The sequence below is a fragment of the Apis laboriosa genome, unplaced genomic scaffold, assembly GCF_014066325.1.
Source record: "Apis laboriosa isolate Shangri-la unplaced genomic scaffold, ASM1406632v1 scaffold34_cov151, whole genome shotgun sequence".
NCBI classification, from domain to species: Eukaryota; Metazoa; Arthropoda; class Insecta; order Hymenoptera; family Apidae; genus Apis; species Apis laboriosa.
Genome location: NW_025222928.1, coordinates 4,270,501 through 4,292,661, shown reverse-complemented (window position 1 = coordinate 4,292,661; position 22,161 = coordinate 4,270,501). Strand labels below are relative to the sequence as shown.

The 22,161-nt window shown below is 28.3% G+C and overlaps 3 protein-coding genes across 15 annotated transcripts in view; 1 reads left to right on the top strand and 2 right to left on the bottom strand.

The window, feature by feature from the left end:
* The window catches only part of LOC122715217 (tubulin polyglutamylase TTLL5), a 29,683-nt gene extending 28,331 nt beyond the window's left edge, over positions 1–1,352 (bottom strand). For both annotated transcript variants that reach the window (XM_043937204.1, XM_043937205.1), the window contains exon 1: positions 1,219–1,352. The gene's annotated coding sequence lies outside the window, so the exon portion shown is untranslated. The remainder of the gene's footprint in view (positions 1–1,218) is intronic.
* Positions 1,353–1,592: 240 nt separating this feature from the next.
* On the bottom strand, positions 1,593–8,315 carry LOC122715225 (molybdopterin synthase catalytic subunit). Of its 4 annotated transcripts, XM_043937239.1 has the most exons (9): positions 3,845–3,986; positions 3,660–3,773; positions 3,438–3,584; positions 3,068–3,371; positions 2,425–2,668; positions 2,257–2,342; positions 1,947–2,191; positions 1,817–1,870; positions 1,593–1,741 (listed from the first exon to the last, which is right to left on the bottom strand). In XM_043937239.1, exons 3-9 carry the CDS (start codon positions 3,576–3,578, stop codon positions 1,670–1,672), a joined length of 1,146 nt encoding a protein of 381 aa, XP_043793174.1. In that variant the 5' UTR covers positions 3,579–3,584; positions 3,660–3,773; positions 3,845–3,986; the 3' UTR covers positions 1,593–1,669. The 4 variants fall into 4 exon arrangements, with proteins under 4 accessions (XP_043793174.1, XP_043793176.1, XP_043793173.1 ...); XM_043937241.1 differs by lacking the exons at positions 3,660–3,773; positions 3,845–3,986 and adding an exon at positions 8,187–8,315; XM_043937238.1 differs by lacking the exon at positions 3,660–3,773 and having other exon boundaries at positions 3,845–3,985.
* LOC122715223 (RNA-binding protein Nova-1) lies at positions 7,439–21,622 on the top strand. Of its 9 annotated transcripts, none has more exons than XR_006346803.1 (7): positions 7,439–8,079; positions 9,632–9,778; positions 9,874–10,031; positions 10,394–10,745; positions 10,841–11,616; positions 15,202–15,398; positions 21,060–21,622. XR_006346803.1 is itself a non-coding variant. In XM_043937229.1 (6 exons), exons 1-5 carry the CDS (start codon positions 7,962–7,964, stop codon positions 11,608–11,610), a joined length of 1,545 nt encoding a protein of 514 aa, XP_043793164.1. In that variant the 5' UTR covers positions 7,439–7,961; the 3' UTR covers positions 11,611–11,616; positions 21,060–21,622. The 9 variants fall into 9 exon arrangements, 7 of the variants coding, with proteins under 7 accessions (XP_043793164.1, XP_043793163.1, XP_043793167.1 ...); XR_006346804.1 differs by lacking the exon at positions 21,060–21,622 and adding an exon at positions 15,476–16,795; XM_043937229.1 differs by lacking the exon at positions 15,202–15,398.
* Positions 21,623–22,161: the final 539 nt, after the last annotated feature.

Genomic DNA, 22,161 nt, shown 5'->3' with positions numbered 1-22,161 from the left:
ATTAGTCTGTCTCTTAACAGTGGATCTTCGTTAACAATTCAGTATCAGGCGCCTAACATTCGATTCGCATCGATTGTTGTTTTAATCGGTTTCAATGTAATTCAACGCTTCTACAAAGAATTCCCTTATGGCGAATCTCAAATAGATTCGATTAAATTTCTTGAGAAATAGAAAGAAAAAACATAATAATACATAATACATTAATTCGTTAAAACTAAGTTTTACATTTCCAAATTCTTTCCGTCCCGATTACGCTCTCGACACAATTTTCTCTTTTGAACTATTGCATGCTAAATCAAGATATAAATCTTATACACTTCTATGTATCTATACTATCCATAAACACTTTTATAATCATAGTTTCTATATTATAATTAAAGAATATGATTACTGTGATAAATTTAAAAAAAATCATAATTATAGAATAATTTATTGGTTTAATTTGCATATGAAAAATAATACATATAAAAAATTTTTCTTCAAACCGATTAAATTACTTAAATACTTCGAAGAAATGGACACTTTTTTTTAATATTTAAATTTAGTAAATAAATTTCATTTAGCAATTTCATTTTAGCAATTTCCATTTGCTAATTTTTATTTTATTAAAACATTTAAAGAATTATACATTTTGTTTTAAAAATCTAATTATTTAAAATTGTTCGTTTTATAAGTAATTAAGTATTCTAATTTGATTAATATTATTTCTATAATTTTAAATTTACGTTAGAAATGTTTTATTTCGATAACATTTAAGAAAACTATTAGAAGAAACCATGTGCCAGAACAAAAATAGATTGTGTAAAAATAAATGATATTTTCCGACAGAAAAAATAAAGAAGCGGATGAAATTTAGACAAGTTTCATGGATTATTGTAAAGTGAAAAAATTATCCCATAATCCAAAAATCTCCAAGATGGCCAAAAATCAAAAAATTCATTGAAAAATAAGAATGGTTATTCTATATTTAAATTATAATTTGTTCGGTTTAACACCATCGACCAATGTGACAATATATAATACTAAAAAACGAAAAAAATGATATGTCAAAACAAATAAAAATAGACAAAAACAAAAAATATAGAATCAACTAATGGTCCATAAACTCAGCTGAGAGGAAAAAGGATGCTTGTCACCCTGGCAGACGACGTGCTAGCCGCGTGTTCAACAAATATAATAAAATACATGTATTTTAAAAAATTGTATGATGGTACTTACTTAGCATTCAAAAATACAGCAATGTTTTTATGAACTTTTGAATGAATAACACATTACTATCAATAATTTAGTTCAAATATCGGAATAAAGAGAAAACTTCGACAAAGCGCAGCCATACCGTATGGCAGCACGACGAAGACTGCCTCTATTAACCGAAACACGAACTAATGTAAGTACATAGCCAAACAAAAGTTTCTATCTGATTGACAAAAACTTAACCTCATCTTTTGATATGTCTGTACTTTTATGCGCCGGACATAGAATTTATAATCGTTGATGATTTAATTGCGGATATAAATTATGATTTAACATTTATTAATTACTACTAATCATTTTTTATAGTAATAGAAATTAAATTATAAATTTTGCTTATATATAAAATACATTGTTTATTTTAAAAATATAATTATATGCAAATAAATAGTTGGTATTATACAATTTTTATAAATGATTATTTTGCTCTTTTAGCATATTTATCTTCTAATTCATGCAATTTTGAATCAAGTTCTGCCATGGAATATGTCTGAAATTATTTTATAATAATTTTTGTGAAAAATTATGCAATTTGAAAGAATAATATAAACAATATAATATTTACCCTTTTTCTAATTGGTTTAAATGTTCCTTTAAGATTATTCATATCTTCTGCTTTCTATAATTGATTGAAGATAAAAAATTATTATTATTATATATTTCTAGAATTTAATGATATTTAATTAAAATTTTACCCAAAGATTCTTATATTCAGGAGATATGCCTTCTAAATATAATATTCTATCTTCAATATTTTTAAGCCTTTCATAAACATCTTTGGGAACAGGTCGATTTATTCCAAGAATTTTTTCAGTAGTTGAAATTCTTTCATCTAATACTGATGAATAATTATTTATTTGATTTGCTCCCGACATTGTAACTTTATGCAAAACATGTTGATCTACCGTTTGCGGTCCCCATGTATTAAGTACTCTATGCACTAAGATTTTAAATTTAAAAAATTATATTATCAATTGATGCAAATACAAATACTGTTTTAATCACCTTTTACATGACTTTTTGAATCTTTTCTCCTAATAAGAATCGCATCAACTCTTGCACAAGAATCTTCATTCTCATCATTTTGATCTCTAAAATATAATAAGATTAAATTACAATATCATAAAGCATTTAATATTATATTCTTTCGTGAATATTTTATAACTAACTAACCTGTGACAACAAAATTCTTGTACATTTACAATATTTACTTGTTGACGTTTTCGCTCAATAAAAGCTGATATTCTATGATTTAATTCATTCGACGAAGCGCGAATTTGAACAAGATTTGGATCAATTATTATTTTAGACTCTTCTTTTTCTTCTTCTTCTTCACTATCATATTCTACTGTTGTCTCTATTATTTCATTTGTTATTGTAATATTTTCTGATTCCTCAAAATCAATTGCATCATGAACTGTACAAAATAATGAATATACTCAATGAATAAATATATATAATATTTTTAAACATATATAAGAATATTCAATTTTTTGATTTAATTAAAAAATAACAATATATATAAATAAAAATCACAAATTAGGTAAATAATTGTAAAATTACAAACTATGATTAATAATTTATTAATATTTTAATATATCTAATATAAAACTTATTTTCAAATCTTCTACAAATTTTAACAATTTTGCAATATATTAAACATAATTTATATAAATTTTTTATACAATTTAATAAATTTATTTAAAATTTTAAAAAAATTTACAGAATTTTTGTTTGTATTTCTTATCTTAATGTAATCTAATCTAATCTAATTAAATGTTCTTTAAAAATATTATAACATAAAAATATCATTTACTATTTGACCAAGCACATTCTTTGTTTTCCTTCCATTGCATTTCTTGTGTGTCGTATATTTCTTTTTTCCAAATCGGAACAGATGACTTTAATGCATTAATAGCATATTCAACAGCTTTTAATGATTCTTCCCTATGGGGAGATGAAATTGCAATTACTACACTTGCTTTAGATACTGGTACTTCTCCTAAACGATGATATATAGCAATATGATGGACATTCCATTGAGAACGAATTTTTGAACATATGTTATTCATTTCTTTTAATGCCATTGGTTCATATGCTTCGTATTCTAATTTTAAAACCTGAAAAACAAACATTTGAGTGATATATCTCTAGACTTATAAATAAAAATTTAAATAGATAAATACCTTTTTGTTGTCAAAATTATCACGAGTAATACCAATAAAATTTGATATAGCTCCACAATTAGATGCAGTTACTAAATCAATTATATATTCAATATTTAATTCTTCTTGTTGCAATTTCACGATATTCTTTGTAGTATCCATTCTAACCTAAAAATACCAAGTTTATATTTTTTACACTAATTATATTAATATTAATTCATATAACATATAGGAAAGTCAAACCTCCGCTAAGTGGTGGAATAACAGCAATTTCGTCTTTTTGCGAAAGTACTAATGTGCTATTTAAGGGAACAAATTCTTCGTTCACTGCTAGGATTAAGGTATCACGAATATTTTCTAAATTAAAATGAGTTATTATTTTATCTACCAAATCAGTGTATGATAATTTTTGTGGAACAACAATGTACCATTCTTTTTTCCCTGTTATTTCTCTTGCTTTAGCGAAAAATAAAACTTTAACTTGTATTTCAATAGCACTGTTATCCATTATAAAATATAAGCATAGAATAACAATGTAAATTTATAAAATACTTTTTAATATCTTATCATAAGATATATAATTATAAAGATATCAAATCATATTATGTAATATGTAATTAATCCAAAGATAATATACGTATTATTTAAAACTTGAAAGAAGGTTATGTTTTCATTAAATTACTTATCTAGTCAAACTCATGTCTATGTATATAATATAAAAAATATATTTAAAGATATTACGTTTAAAATTAATAAAAAAAATCAAAAATATAAATAAATAAATATAATTTGTTATTAAAATTAAATATTTTAATATTTTTTATAATAAATTATGAATCTGAATATGGTGTAAGCATGAGATATGCAATCTAAGCTATTAACTTTTAAGCGGCAGAATACAAAATAATTGAGTACGTAATTATAATTAAAATAAAAACATTTTGGATTTGAATTATCATTTATTTGTATAAAAAATTATAACAATTATAAATATTTTTTGTTTATATATATTATAGTTTCCAAAATATTTAATAGAATGGAAATATTCTATAGATCGACTTGAAGTACCTTGTATGATATTAAGGTCAAGTGAGAAATGAGGTCAACATAGCAAGGAATCGTACTATTCTGCTTGTATAATATTTTATGTACGAAAACTAATATATTTTTTAAAATATATTTTATTTACATTTAAAAAATATTATGATTTATAATTATTTTATTGGATATTTTGCAAAAATTTTACTTATATAAATATAATTCGTGTCATTTTTAAACTTTAAAGTTTGAAACATAGAAATCTAATCTTATAGATATTATGAATTAGAAATTTTATAAGACATACAAGCTATTGTTTTAAAGTAATATGTTAACAGCAATATGTTGATGTGTCAGTAAGTAATGGCCTTGGATAAACATTTAAATGTATGCATCGTGCGTATAGCACAATGTGTGCTCACGCTTAAGTATAGATGGATAGCCTGTTAACCCGAAGTTTAGAAAAATGCAGGGATCTAATTCGTTCATTCGAATTACTGTCAAACAATATGAAAAAGAATATTCCTGTAGCATTTAATTAATTCTCTTAAGAATTATTTAAATATTATAATCAAGAATCACATAACATATTAAACTAGTTGACAATAATTATATATATTTTTATATATATATATATATATAATATTTTAAAGATGTTGTCTTATCCAAATGCTGGATTGTGATTCAATAACAGAAAAGATTCTAAGATGTTAAATAAACATTAAAAACTTAAATTTTTAATTAATTTTTATCTAAAAAAAAAAAAAAAATATTAAATAAATTCTCTAAAATTTTCTATTGTAAATTTTTCTATTTATAAATTTTCATTATTTAAGTTTTTTTCTATTATTTAACATTTAGTATTAAATAATTATATTTAAAAAAATTAATAAAATTTGAATATTGCCCACAATTATTTTAATATATCTCATAAATGGAAGTTTAAATTAGCCGAATCAGTAGCGAAATAGGATATATGTATGAGAGAGAAGAATATGCAATTGAATGAAGTTATTTGATGACTGTATACTAATGGTACTAGTTTTATTACTCAAAAAATTTATGACATATATAATCGGATCAGAGAATAGTATAAGTGCCATACATACGAGCGACAACTAATATATTCGCGCCTTTAGTTCAAATAAATAGTGCAGTACGAATAGTCGTACAGAAAGTATCATGAGATATATTAATTTGTTTATAGAAGTGAGATAAAGATTCTGAAATGCCATATCCGCACGTGTTTAAATCTAGTTATTAGAATTATTAAATGAAAGTATAATATTACTCAAAAGCCACCAAATCTTTTAAAAACAACATTTTGGAAAGAAGAATAACACGATTCGCGAATTGTCGCTCTTGTCGTCTCAACGATGAGCTGCATTCACTAGTAACAGCATTGCGACATACGACTGTGACAGAAAGCTTCTGTGTATAACATATAGCATCGTTTGCCAATAGATTCATATGGTTATTTGTAATGTGAAATAAATTTTTATCTATACCTAATTAAATATTATTTAATATCTTCGAATTTTATTCTTCTTGATAATGAATCATTAGTTAAAAAAAAAATATGTATATTTTTGAAAAATAAATTTTTGAAGTAAATTGTTGTAAATCCGATTTGCAATGTATCAGCAACCACATGAGCGCGCAATTGGTATTAGAAAACAATGCCCACGAGTTTCAACCATGACTGTATTGTTTCTGTTCGTTGCAAAAAATCTTTTGCGTTATAATAGAATACTTTGATCATATTTATTGATAACGTAATATTATTAATTTAAATGGATAAAATATTCTGAAATAAGAAGAATAATAATATTTTTTAATTATCATTTTGAATATTTTTTAAACCATTTGGTAAAATCGAATCATATTTTGTATTGAATTTAAAACAAAAAGAATCACATTTTTAAACACGTGATTCATTATAAACCAATAGCGCACACTATCTACGTTCTTTTCCCAGATAAGACTCTTAAAAATATCTCTTTCTTTATGACTTTAACTTATGCATGGATAAAAATATTCGTAAAGAATACATGCATATATGTACTTACATTGTGTACGCATGAACGTGATATATTCTATGATTTCACTTTCAAAGAAAAATGGTTATAAAAAAATAATATCCTTTTCAACTTTGTTAATATTATTTTCATAATTTCATTTCAATAGTATTAATAACTAATTTGACAAAGAGAAAATTAATTTTAAAGAATTTTGCAATATATCAATGATATTTTGTTATAATTTGTCGATCTATATTTAAATAATGAATAACGATATGTTAATATAAACCATCATATGATTCTATGATGATTCTAAAGCATATGAATTTATTTATATTTATTGAAAAAAAATGATCTTAATATCATATTTGATAAGTGATCGTACTTTTAAAATCATCGTTAGGAAATCAAATGCATCTTATTCACTTGCTCATGAACTATGATGTCATACTGCAGTGCGCACCAACGACAACAAGATTAATGTCCTTGACAAGAAAAATATTTTTATAATATAAATACCTTTTTCTTATTAGTAATAATATTTAGTTGAATATTATTAAAATATGAAATTTAAATTAATATCTTTTACAAAGTGTTCGTATCACTTGAAGATACATACGATAAATGCAACATGCCACAGTAAGTTGCAACTGTAACTGTATGATGCTTAGCAGTAAAATCAATCGATAACAATTCATTCAGTTAACTTTGATTTACAATAAATTAGTAATCATATATATTAAAAATTGTTTAATACGAAAATCATTTATTATGAAAAGTTAAATCAGTTAGAAAAATTTATAAAAATGGGAAAGAAATGTAATAAATTATGTAATATAATGCTAAATACTGTTATTGTCAATTGGAAGAGACAATTATTCAAATATCCAAAATACAGATTAATAAAAAGAATAAATGAAACATAAATGAATGAATGAGTAATGAATGTTCTTCGAATTCTAATATTTCATTGAAAGATTAAAAGTGTACGCATGAATGTAAGGGCCCAAAGTAAGACGCCCCTAGTATAGGTTGAATAGTACGTTCCTGCACAACGGAGCCCGCGAGGGCTGGTGAGAAGAAGAGAGATATACTAATGATCAGAATTGATAAAAGAGTGACAGAGATAGCGAGGGCGAGAGAGGAACGCGAGGGCCGAGGCACACCATCGAGTATCAACCAGCTGGTTGGCAAGGCAGCCGCGAGCAGTCGCCAGTGAGACGCGGTACCCCGCGAGGGCTTTCGTCGTTTGTTCGTTCGTCTATACGTGTGTCTATATGTCCGTCATCTCCCTTCCGCTTAAACCTATCGTGGTCGTGCGTACGTTCATTCGTTCGTCCGGTCCGTGTGTGGTGCGTCTCCCTTCGCTTGCTTTCAACGACACTTGCCACCGGTCGCGACTATCGTCTCTGTGTCAAAGTACATCTCTGTCTTACTCTATCTCTCTCTCCTCGTTTCTCTTGGCGTGCCCAACTGAAAAGACAAGATGGCTGCCGACTCAGGAATGGAGACGTGTCCCTCCCCGGAGATTGCAGACTCCAGGAAGCGGCCGCTGGATTGTGACGCGGAAAATGGCGCGACGAAGAGGTCTCATTACGGATCAGGTATTTTAATTGCGTGTTGTCAATCAATTTTCTTGACTGTCGCATAAGTTTCCTTACATACCTTTACCGATGTTCCTATACATATACGAATGATAATGTACACTCACAATAATTTTCTCTCTCCTCCTTCACCTCTCTTTTTCTTTCTTTTTGCTCTCTTTTTCTTGCTTAGCGCTCTTTACTCTCTCACACGTCTTTGACAATCTTGTCGCTGCTGTTGACACAGCGATCGCTCGCTCGACCGTTCTCTTTCGTTTCCCACTTCGAACGTGTATACGAAGGCAAGAACGTGAACACGGTGCACCGCACAGCGGTTCGCGCATCCTCTCGTGCCACGTCTCCTTCTCTTTTCCGTCTCTCATCTCTTTATTTTCTTAATTTATTCACTATTTTCTGTCTAATGTCATAAACGCGACTTCGTACGTGTTATCTATAACAGTGTTTTTTCGTTGACGTTCATTTTATTATTGTCAACGTCAGCATTGTCACCATCGTTTTCGTCTTCGTTGTCACCCCCCACCCTTCTATCCTTCTTCTATCATCGTAATCATCAACATTGTCCTTATTTTCCTGCTTGTCTTCATCGTCGTTATTGCTACTGTCATCGTGGTCGTCATCGTCGTCATTGTTTCTACGTGGGCGACTGTGCCTGTGAACGTCGTTAATGGAGAATCGTTGCTGCGGTGGCTGTCGATTATGATCCGTGACTCTGCAACTTCGTCTCTGTCGCGCCCGTTTCATCATTTCAACCACTAGCTTCGCAGCAAGAAGTGGCCTATACCTCGTTCCATTTGTACGCATATTGTGTACTTTTCTGCCGCATTCTCGTAGTGCAGTGCCGCTGTTGTCGCGAAAGTGGCATACTAAGGAACACGCTGCTACCCGTTGAGTGGCAGTTACTAGGATGTGGCGTATCGGTGAGTTGTCAGGCACACCGTTCCGCTGCCGAGGTTGCGGGTCAAGGTCGATGCGAAGCGAGTGAGCGCACAGGGCTTCCATCTGTCAAACAGCTGTTTGCCTTCAACGCATCGAAACTTTGTCATTCTACATTATACTTCCTTATTCTTCGTTCACCGATTACGCGACACTTTTTCGAGGCTCGTACTGCGTGTTCATTGGTATCGGTCTTTCTGCGCTCGCGTGTCCGTGAGTACGCATGATTTCGCGTTTCATCGTTTTAGAAACCAATCAGAAATCACAAGTTTTATCATGAATATCGGAATAACGTGTTATTTGATAAAAGAACATTGTAAAATTATATGTGAGCTTTAATAACTTAAATTCAATAGTAATGATCTACTTTATGAGGATTATGATCATCATTAAAAAATTTAATGTTTTTAAATGTGTGTGCATTTTATTAAAATTAATATAATGTTTTTTTTTATTTGCTTATACTAATAAATTTTTTTGTTAAATTGTTTATATAACTTAAAAAAATGTAATTTTTTAATGATCTTGTGTATTCTGTCATATATTAATCCATAATTTGTGTATTAATATTATCTTTCATGCAATCAATACAATAATTATATAATTTTATATTTTACAGGGGGAGATGGAACATATCACCTCAAAGTATTGGTCCCTGGAGTGGCTGCTGGGGCAATCATTGGAAAAGGAGGAGATACAATTGCCCAATTACAAAAAGATACAGGAGCTAGGGTCAAAATGTCTAAATCCCATGATTTTTATCCAGGTATATCGAAAACATTTACTTATGCTATATCTACTAAAAAATATATATAAAGATTTATAATTTATTTATACATAATTATTTTATATGATCTATAGGAACAACAGAGAGAGTATGTTTAATTACGGGCAGTTTAGAAGCTATAATGGCAGTTATGGATTTCATTATGGATAAAATTCGTGAAAAACCAGATCTTACGTTGAAAACAACAGTAGATTTTGAATCAGGAAAAACTACTGCAGAAAGAGATAAACAGGTATAAAATTTCTTATATGTTTTATGTATATTTATTTATTTATGTAAATTAAATTAATATTTAAATTTATAATAAATTAATAAATTCATATTAATTTATATTAAATTAACATTTCCTATATTAATATTGTAATAGTGTATTACTTGTAATACATTATATATTAGTAAAATTTTTATTATTAAATAATATCTTATTTTTGTTATCAATAAATGATAAATCAAATATATTTATTGGAAATAAGAAATGTTCTTTCATGTATATATATTGTATATATTATGTATATATATCATATTGTATATTAATTGTAATCAGAAAGAATAGAATTTCTTTATTTAAATATTATAATTAATGTAATATTTTAGGTAAAAATTTTAGTGCCTAATAGCACTGCAGGAATGATAATAGGTAAAGCAGGAAATTATATTAAACAAATAAAAGAAGAATGTGGCTCATATGTTCAAATAAGTCAGAAAGCAAAAGATGTATCTTTACAAGAAAGGTGTATAACAGTAATTGGAGAAAAAGAAAATAATCGTAATGCATTAATGATGATATTAGCAAAAGTGGCAGATGATCCACATAGTGGTACATGTCCAAATGTTAGTTATGCAGATGTTAGTGGTCCTGTAGCTAATTATAATCCTACAGGTAGTCCTTATGCTCAAGCACCTACAAGTACTCCTACATACACCTCTACAGCTGGCATTAATACAGGTAAAATAATAAATAATATAAAAAACAATTGTAAAATTAAAATACGATAATAAATATAAATTAATAAATTAATAAATTATAACTTTTATTCACAGTGAGTCTCTTGAATGGTGCTGGGTTAAGTTTGAACTTAAATTTAGGAGCTGCTATTACAGCGGGTACAGCACCAGTGACAACGCAATTATTGGAACATATAAAATTAAATTTACGAACGGCAGGTTTTTCCGAACCTGCTGCTAGTGAAATTTTATCTGCTATTGCTACACTTGCTAAATATAATCTTCTTGGAATGGGAATTGGAATGCCTTCTAGTATGAGTTATCTTGGAAATCCTATGGACAGCACTACAACTGCAAATGGTTCGAATAATAATGGTGGTGTATTTGGGCCAATTGGAACAGTTCCTACTCTTGGATCTACGTCTCCTACACCACGTAATACACTTGACAGATACGAGCCCTTTGATCCATTCAGACAAAACAACACAGCTGCCAGTGCTATTCATCTAAACAACAATTCATTTGGCCTTGGCACTAACCAGTTATCACTTGTAAGTAAGAGTCCTACACAGGTAGACGCCAACAACAAGGAGACCAAGAAAGTAGACATAGAAATTGCAGAGGTTATAGTGGGAGCTATTCTGGGACCCGGTGGTCGTGCCCTCATTGAGATTCAGCACCTAAGTGGCGCCAACATACAAATCTCTAAGAAGGGCATGTTCGCTCCTGGTACCAGGAACCGCATAGTGACTATCACGGGTTATCCTAATGCAATTGGCACTGCTCAATATTTAATTGAGCAAAGGATCAGTGAAGAGGAAGCAAAACGAGCACGTCAGAATGCCCTCGCCAATATGATCCATTGATTTCAAGTACAGCACTTTTGTTCATCCCCATTATTGAGCTCCGTTATTCATCTTCCTACATCTTGAGATGATGTTTGCGGTAGCTCTCTTCTTCCCTTCTTTAAACTCTCATCCACTATCACCTACCACCCGTTGTCATCTGTCGCTACATCACTATAGCGCTTGCATTATCACATCACTATTCATGCATCCATCATGGTTCGTCAACATTTATCTATCTTTTAAGATTATTATAATATATAAATATTATATGTTATATGATAACTACTACAATTGTTCTGTGATACACCACGTTACGGGGCTTTATCACAAATAACACACGTACCACATCAGAGTCACATAATATATCTAGTTGTATGGTATAATAGGATATTGAAAGAAGCATGATAAAATTATAATTATATTAGAAACGAAATGGCACAATTTGGCCATAGTTGTTCTTGAAAAATCGAGACAACAATATTATATGGGTAATTGTTTCGTTTCATAAAGATGAATCTATTTTTTTTTTTTTTTTTTATATATATAGGAGCATAATCTTACTATTAATGCGAGAGATATTTTTAGTTAGAAGATCATACAGAACTCACAAATTGAATGACTTCGATCTGAAAGATTAATAATCCTAATGTATCGCGCAAGTCAAATTCTATTCATTTCCACAAAATAATATTGCAATTATTGTATTGAACTGTTCCTTGAACTATGAAATGATTAGGCTGTTTGAGCGAGTTTTTACTCATAGTTAATATAATATTGAGCGAGTTTTTTTAAGTACAGAGTAATACCTTGGCAAAACCAAAGATCTTACATTTGTAAAGCAGAAATAACTTGGCTGGAAGATAAATATACATACAAAGGGAGAGCTATTCTATATATAAACATATATTTATATATTTACAATGCTGGCTGGTCCAGCTAAATGATAAACATAATACTTTATTGCCAAGTTTTATTCTGAATCCCAAAGTCTTTATTTCTCAAAATCTTCATTCAATTATTACATCGTGTAGTATTTAGATTAATGTACTCAGAAATATATAAACATCGAGTCTCATTCTTCTTTATTCATATCTTAAAGACAGAGAATTTATTTTATTAAGATATTAGACTAAGAATTACTCGATTTATCATTGGATCAAAACGATCCTTTCGAGTAATATTTCAGTATGCAGGTTGCAATGTGTTGCACATTAAAAGTTTTGTCTAATTATTTTTAGTTTCAAGGCATATCAGTTGAATACAATTTTATATTTCATGACACACTTTAAACTAAAAGTTGTGACATGAAAAATTTTTTTTGTCATTCCTTTACATTATAGTAGCATAAATATAATTATTTTTGTTACATAGAGATATTTATATTTATATACAATCATTTTCAAAGTTTAATTGTGGAATATTGTTTGAAAAAAATATTCTATTTGCTTCTCTAGTGTTTTCAATTCTTTTCTATGCAATGATTAAGTATCCTGAAAATGAAATAAATTACGATTTCTGCATATATATTCACTTTTATATAAAAATTTATATAAAAGTTTATTATGGTCAGCATATGTCATACATCCTTGGGTTCTGTATGATACTGCTTTATGTGGAATTCTATTTAAGCCAACCAAATCTTTGACAGATTTTTAATAACTGCACTTTGACGTTGAATCAAATTTTTAGATAGGGAATGGATTTTAGCTAGAAACTTCGTTTATGTTGATAATTATCAATATCATAAGCAACAGAATAAATAGCTTATATTTCATTGCTAGATAAAAAAGAGGATACAGCATCTATTAATAACAAACGTTTCAAATCATTGTTTTTCTTTTTGGGGGGGTAGGTATTAGGAAAGGGTGATATAAGGGATAGGCGGTAATCAATAATGGGTTTAGTTAAAGAAAACGTTAGCTGTAGCGTCAAATGAAATATATAAGTGTACATGAGTACAATTCATAGCTGGAGGCGCTGGCTCACCGCTCTTTAAAAATAACTTGTATATTCATAAATATCGCATAACATGAGTAATAATATATTACACACAGAGAGAAAAAGAGTAAATATATATATTATATATTATATTATATATATAATATATATATGTATATAAAAAAGATGCATATATATATACATGAAAAGTTTGAATTAGATTATTAATAAAAGAGAATTCATATTATCTAAAATATAAATGACATATATGTGTATATTTATATGTATATATATATACACATATATATTCTATATATATATATAAATATATAAATATAATATATAAAAGATATAATATAAGTAATGAAATGATATTATAAACATTGTTGACAAAATATTTGCGTCCGCGTACGTAAAACATAATTTTATGTTTATTCATAAATTGTATGTGAACTATTATTGATTAAACTTCACTGTGTTGCCCAAATACATTGAAAAAGAAGTCACAGATACGATGAAGATGCAAACTATTATTATATTGCTGTAGATAGATCTATTCAAAGAAACTTTAATAGAACATGTTACGAACGTCACGTGTACCATTAATTTAATTTATAAATCACTTTATTTTAATAGCGATCATGCTATTAATATTAATGGCAGCATAATATTTCTTTATTGCATCCGCATATGCAGTACTTTTCTTCGTTAATTAATACGTATCATCACATTAGATCTATCATTGGCGATTTATCGATTTTATCCTATCGTCACTTTCTCTCTATTTCTATTTTATAATTCATATTTTCTGACTGCCGGTAGGCAGATGTATTCCAATTAACTTATATAGGTGAGAATTTTCAAAAAAAAAAAAAAAAAAAAAATGGATTTTATATCTCGTTCATTTATAATACATCGATTCGTACATTTGTCATTTGTGATGCTCATTAAATATATTTGTACTAAGATACCTAAATCTAATATTGCACTAAACTTGTACAAGTAAGGGAATTAAAAATGAATTTACATTTGATTTCATTACAAAAATTTTGATATATTTTGTGCTTGTTACAAGTAACTTATTATAGTGAAGTGAAGTAAATTTTTATCTCATAAAATATTTCTCCTATTAACTTTTTTCTTTTTTTTTTCTTTCTTTTTTTTTTTTTTTAATTTTTCTCTCTTTTTTTATGAGAAGACAAATATTTTTTATCTTATGTTCTTAAAATTATAACGTTTCTAATGTTATTGATCAGAGAATAGCAATCAAGATTTTTTTATTTTCTTTGTAATCAAAATCAAAAAGTCAAATTATCTTTTTTCGATTTAGAATTTATATTCTATTAAACTTGTAATATGCACATTAAAGTAAAAAAAAAAAATGAAAATAAGGAAAATGAGAATATTTAAATAAATTTTATTCATAAATCTCTATATAAATAAACAACTTGTAGGTAGCAAGAAATAATTAGATTAGGTTACAGTTTTTCTCAGTAAACACATTCCTTAGTAGAACAGATAATGTATAAGGCTAGCTGTGATGGAGTTATGAGTAAGAGAGAAAGAGAGAAAAGTTAGAGAGAAGGAGATATAAATATTCATCAGCTACCAGTACGTAAAAATTGCCACGATATGTTAATAGTGTGTAAAATATAAAATTTATTTGTGCAGGGAAAATAACTCGGTGATGTAAAGATTCATCAAGGCAAGGAAGATGGATGCGTTTTATTCGCAATGATAAATGACGATGTCGATGTTGAAATGTGCATTTCTATCAGAATCAAATGTCATAATATCAATTTTCCAATGTTAACACTTGGAACATTTGAAAAAAAAAAAGAAAAAAAACAACTCTCCTTGCATCAGCGGTAAGAAAATTAAACGATAATGTGTTAAAAGCTAATAGAGATAAACCAATCTAATATAAGTACTATATTTCCTTTAGCAATTAATATGCATCTATACAATATTACTATTTTATAAATATTAATGTTATGGGGCTATGTGTACTGGTTCGTATGTGTTCAATGGTTAGAGGATGTATAACGCAATAGGATAAAATTAAATTATTCGAAACATTGAATCGTGATTACGATTGATGCAAAAATTTCTATAAAAAAAACGTCCAACGAGAAAAAGGATCGATCGTATATACGTTTATTCTGATTGCTTCAATGTTGACAGATACCTTTATAGAGTTTACTTGTTATTATTGTGTTAAATTTTATTGTCGCATGTTGGACGATTGTTGTCTGAAAGAAAAGATATGCAAATACCTCCATATAAAGTGGCAAAACAGTATTGGTTGGCCAGTCTGTGTTACCTACGAGTTGTTTAACAAGAGGAAGAATCGTTAAACAATTTAATGCCGGCAGTCGCCACATATTTAGAAGAATCTTATTTCATATGACGCTTTGTTTTGTACAGTTCGAGATATTTCATTCGATCATTCTTCTAAAAAGGGTATAAACACGGCGCGAAAGAATGGTCATTGCGCGCCATGGATAGTTGTACACGATTACTAAGTATAGATGTGTAGGTAGTGTCTTAAATCTCTTGTAAAAGTCGTCATTACAGGTTCAACGTTTTAAATCAATAATCGATCGATTTAAAAGAAAAAAAAAAAAAAAAAAAAAAAAAAAAAANAAAAAAAAAAAAAAAAAAAAAATAAAAAATATATAATTATACTCTCGCACGTGGAGACGTAGTGTAGTAATCAGGGAAACTGTAGGAATTGCATTGACTCGCCTCAATTCTAATATGAACTATTGTTACAGTAACTATAATTGAATTTGACACACGTTGCCACAATAGAGTGGCTTGCGTGTCACGTTACTTGGCTGTGTGTGCTAGGCTACATCGTAATTCATGTTCCATCATCCATCACTCCACTCGCACAGACTCCATTTACCTGTATAGAATGCAAATAAAGGGGAAGGGATAATAAAAAGGGAAAAAAAAATGTAACGATGATTTATCATTAATTACGTTCATTATATAATATATATATATATATATATATATTGAACAAAATAATGAAAAAAAGAAAAAAAGATCGATATATACATATTTGATAACAGAGAAAGTGAAAAAAATGAAAAAAATTTCTTCGCATGACATTCACATACTCCACCCAATCACTTTAGTGCCATATTGATATCCCATCAGCCACACTTGTTGACGTTTTGACGGTAGAACGTGTTGTTAAAGATGTGTATATTCTGCGATTATGCAGGCTGTTTTGAATAAAGTCGGAATACGTTTATTTCCCATTACATATTAAATCGTTACAAAGTATTATGAAATACACCTGTATATGCTTATTTAGTTTCTGCAGTGTACAAAGAATCGTTTTACAATTATTGAAAGATTTTAACTATCGATTATCACAATGACGAGAGAGAGAGAGAGAGAGAGAGAGAGAGAGAGAGAGAGAGAGAGAGAGAGAGAGGGAGGGAGAGGGAGAGAGGAAGAGAATGAGTGAGTGAGAGAAAGAGAGAGAGAGAAAGAGATTTATATATGTATATATATGTGTGTGTGTATATATATATATATATTAATATATACATATATATATATATATATATACGTATGTATGTATATGTATATGTGTTGATTGCAAACTCTAAGTTCGAACTTCTTATTTTATGAATAATATATATATTCTAGAAAACAAAATTTTGTAAAAAATGCAACAGTTTCTTAATCGAGAGCAATGTATTTTCCAAATTGTAATTATTGTTGACAAGACAGAAAAAAGCTATCTTTTATTTTATATCAATATTTTGGACATTTGGTGTTGAAGCAAGTAGAAAAAAATTTTTAAAAATTGTCACAAGGAAAAATTCAAAAACTAGAAAACTAGAAAAAGGTGATACGATGATGAAGTATAAATAATTTTTTTTCCAACTTTTAAACCATTGTTTCTAAAGAAACGTTGCATTTGGATGCTTTAAGGATGTTATTCTCGGAAGATTCTTTTAACTGCCATTTGTTGCAATTGTTCGCTATAATCAAAGATTTAAACGATAGAACAAATTAACAATAGTCAAAGGAAATATAAAAATTGATGTAAAATTATTAAGAAGTATTAATATATTAAGAGATATGATAATAGATATCATAAAAAAATGATAAAAAAAAAAGATAAAACGATGAAGATAAAGAAATAATAATAATTGATTGCATTGCATTGATTGACAATAGAGCAGAATTAATTATTATAATATATAGAGAACAAAGAAAGACAAGCTCTGTCTGTAACTAATAATTAAACAAATTCTCTTGAACATTTAACTTCTTCTTCGCCAGATGTTTCCACTTCAAACACTGTTGTATATTATGAAATTTTCAAACGCTGTATTGTTGCCGCTGTTTTATATACAATCGTGTCGTATTAGAACATTATCCGCAAAATCGATTCGCGATATTTTTGCTTTTTTTTTTTCTTCTTTAACTTCCGTTAATGCTTCCTCTTCTGTTTTATTCAATTCATCTGATTAAAATTTCACAATATACCTGCATTGCAATGCCCTTAAACAAACAGAATAACAAAGGAGTAAAATACAACATGAAAAATGAAAAGAATATAAAATGAAAAAAATAAAGAAAATAACACGTGGCTGTAAATATTTTATATATATATATATATATAAAAAAAAAGAAATATATATAGAAAGAAAAAAAGAGATCTATCTATTATAGAGATACGCGTGGAATTAATCGAAAAGAGGCTTTTATTTTTGTCTAAAAAATAAAAGATGGACGATAATTGAATATAGCGAGATGAGAATTATAATTGAACGAGTTCAAAAAAAAAAAAAAAGAAATATCCTGACTTTAGTCGATTTTAGTGCATAGTATTTACCGATAAAGTATTAAATCTCGCGCAATTGATACGCAATACAAATTTCGATCGTTCAGCCCGCACTGTGTCTTCTTCTGCATAAATAACCAAATGCTAAATTCGCAATTTCTGATATCATTGTACAATCAAAAAAGAATACCCCACTTATAAAGCAAAATATAAAAAGACAAGAAAATAAGAAAAGAGAAGCTTTTTTTCCGCGTACATAGAAATTGAACAGAAAGAAACAAGCCTCGAAGTGTATTCAAAATAGCAATGCATACCGGTATATAAATCTATAAAAAAAATTGCGGTTAATGACTGAATGTCTGAAAAAAAAAAAATTAATTCGGAATATTTAAATACAGAGCGAATATAACCGAGAAAGAATTTATCCGAAAGATATAAACTATTATCAAACAAAAAAAAAAAAAGCAGAAAAAGGAGAAAAAACGAATTGTGGGACTGTAATAAAAGAGAGAGGCATATTTAAACGACTAGATCATTCGTTAAAATATAATTAAGAGGGTTGTACAAAAATGTATGTAATGTTATTTTATTGGAAGTGAGACTTAGAGTTAGATTGTTAATACACGGTATATTATTTTGGGTAAGCATATGTAAAAAAGAAAATGATTAAAAAAATAATGAAGAATAATGACGAAGAACTTGAATGAGATCGTTATTGTTGAGATAGAAGTAGCACATAGCAGCTCGGGGATTATAATGATGAGGAAGAGGAAGGAAAAAAAAAACTATTAAGTACCTTGTTGAATATAAGTAGATTAATAATCGCTAAGTCGCGAAGAAAAAAAGATAGTGCACCGCGATGGTGCATATGTGCACATTCATGTTCATTAAACAACTTGTCGTCATTTTACACACACAAACACATACTCATACGCATATGCATATGCATACATTGATACATACAGAGGGACATTGTACACTTGTATAACGCGAAATGTTGCATGCCTATACACGCAAAATGAAAGATTTAACAGAAAAAAAAAAAAAAAAATAATGAAAATATTAATAGAGGGTTTTACGCGAAACGCAGTGCCGCGCGTTGTGCTTTACCTTTTTAAGGGTCGTATCCGAATTACGATACCGGTTACATTAGATGAATTAAATAGCATTATCTTCCACAAAATATTTCGAATTTCAAGAGCAGCTGGCTGCGAAAAAGGTACCATAGAGAGATTCGTTCGTCATTGATGGAACACGATCACAAGTATTGTACCTTACATTCCTTTGGCTATAAAATATAATAGTAAGAATATGACGACCGTGTGCATCGTGCGCTTTGTGAATCGCAATTATCATACGGTAAAAAATAAAATAAGAATAAAAAAAAAAGGAAAGAGATATGGAAAAAATAGAGAAAAATAGAAAATTGGGGAAACTCATGCGATTAATTCATAATAATTGGAAGAAGAAAAAGATATTTTTCAATTCAATTTGTGAACATGATTCGAACATTCTAATTTCATTAATTGACGCACGCATTACACGGTCGATCATTCGTTTTGTTTTTTTTTTTTTCTTGTTTGTTCATTTCGTCAGAATATATATTAAAAAGAGGAAACGGTAAAAAAAAATAGCGAACGAAATTGTATTTTTAATATATATCTGTATAATCTGAATATATATACATTCAGAATATATATATATATATATTTTTTGGAATTTCGCCACCAAAAAGGGTATTGCGATTCAGCTTCGAATGTTCGCAAGGGATTTTAGATATAATTATCAAGAAGGTTATTATCATTATTATAATTATTATAATTATTATTATCATTATTATGAAGAATATAGTGTGTTCTCTTAAAGTGAAAATTTATATATACATATGTATATGTACATATATATATATATATATATATATATATATATANNNNATATATATATATATATATACACACTTTTAAGCGAATAAGAACGAATAAGAAAAAGAAAAACTATTATTGAAACTGTTATTGAGAATTATTGAGAATCATCTGAGCGATATATTAGAAAAGGAATATGCACGTGAATACGTGTGTCGATGCGCATCGATTGTTCGTGAATTGTTTTGTCGCAATCTTTTTCAAAAAAAATTTAAAAAAAAAGAAAGTAAATAAAAACAAAAATTAATAGGGAAATATCGTGTGTAGCTCTGCTGCATCCGATACTTGATGAAAAATGCAACAGGAAAATAAGTTTAACAACAAAACACATTTTGTCTCTGCTTAAGACTTCCTTCAAACAAACGAATGTCATATTGTATCGAGCACAAAAAGCTGCGTTACTTTCTTCTATAATTCTACATTCAATTATATTTTCGCAAAAGAATTTTTTCTTCAATTATTAGCTCGGATTTTTAAAAAAAAAAAAGATACTTCGATTTTTCGATATATTAAAAGAAGCGACATTTTGAACTATTTTGATTTTTTTATAGGGATAAGTATTAAGTCAAATTAAAAACGAAATGACTAGAAAAAATTTGATCAAGTCGAGCTTTTCTCAACTCGTATCGATAGAAAAATGAGTTTTATATTTTCCTTGTCGATACGACGAGAATACATTCGATAAATATTTCTTTTCTATAATTTAAAAAATAATTATATAAATAATTTTAAAAAAACATAAAAAAAATAAAAATGAAAACGTATATTTACGTTTATTATTATTATTCTAGGCAAAATTTAAATAACGAATCAACAACAATCGGAAAATCAAAGTGAATCCGAGATGTGCGGATCGATAAACGCAACGACAAGCGAATATGCATCACGGCTTGTAAGTCTAAACGTGAGAAAAAAACAGTCTTAGTTTTTTTGATCGATCAACGTAAAATAATTACATTTTTTATTTAATAATTTTTTCTTGTTATTTAAAGTTTACTTAGAGTATACCCGAAACCGTGACCTCTTGGGCATCACTATGATTGTTACTGATGAAGTATATATTATACTATATATATATACATATATAATATATAAAATATATATGTATATATATATACATATAATTAGTTCACAGCATTTGAATTTACTCTAAAATAATTACTTTACACTCTAACCACATTTATTTGCATCCATAAATTGTTATTCTTTCATCATCAGAGTTATTCCATTCAATGTTAAATAATTATAAATATTAAAAACATAATATATTAACTATTTTCACTCATGAAAAAGCATCGTTACCTGTATGACAAGTGACCATAAGAGCATAATAAACAATCGCTCATTAAATGCATTTTGTTGTTCTTCATTTCATGACCTGGCCACATGTTCCATCCATCTACTCCATCGATCCATCCATTTGTCCATTCAGTGTCGCTGTATGATCGTCATACGCATTCTTTTCTATTTTTTTTCTTTCTCTTTCTCTTTCATTCATCCAAGACGTGATTATCCGAATATCACGGAAACTTTTTATTATATTAAAATTACTTCTCTTTTTCTCTTTCTCTCTTTATCTCCGTTAATTTCTGACAATAGCATCCAATGAACTCCTGTGCAATTGTAATTTTGTCGAAATTAGGAAGGTTCCGATTCAATATTGCGATCTATCAACATATATTCATTTTCTATTCGGATTTGACCGAACACTCCAATTCTTGACTTATGATGAAACCTTCCAAATTTTGATAGAAAGCTCACGAGAGATGAAACGTCCTTTATTAGGTGGTAGCATGCGTACCTGTAAATACAATGATGTATAATTTACGCGATCTCTAGGTAAGCTGTTCGACTAGTCTATAAGTTTTTTTATAATGTATCTACGTACACGAA

What these genes read in the sequence shown, in the direction of transcription:
- LOC122715225 (XM_043937238.1), bottom strand. An exon ending in AGAATGTGCTTGGTCAAATA is followed by an intron (nt 2,669 to 3,067) that starts GTAAATGATATT and finishes TATTTTGTACAG; the next exon opens with TTCATGATGCAATTGATTTT. An exon ending in TTCAAAAAGTCATGTAAAAG is followed by an intron (nt 2,192 to 2,256) that starts GTGATTAAAACA and finishes TTAAAATCTTAG; the next exon opens with TGCATAGAGTACTTAATACA.
- LOC122715223 (XM_043937229.1), top strand. Translation starts at nt 7,962, where the DNA reads ATGGCTGCCGACTCAGGAATGGAGACGTGTCCCTCCCCGGAGATTGCA. An exon ending in GAGGTCTCATTACGGATCAG is followed by an intron (nt 8,080 to 9,631) that starts GTATTTTAATTG and finishes TATATTTTACAG; the next exon opens with GGGGAGATGGAACATATCAC. An exon ending in TACAGCTGGCATTAATACAG is followed by an intron (nt 10,746 to 10,840) that starts GTAAAATAATAA and finishes TTTTATTCACAG; the next exon opens with TGAGTCTCTTGAATGGTGCT.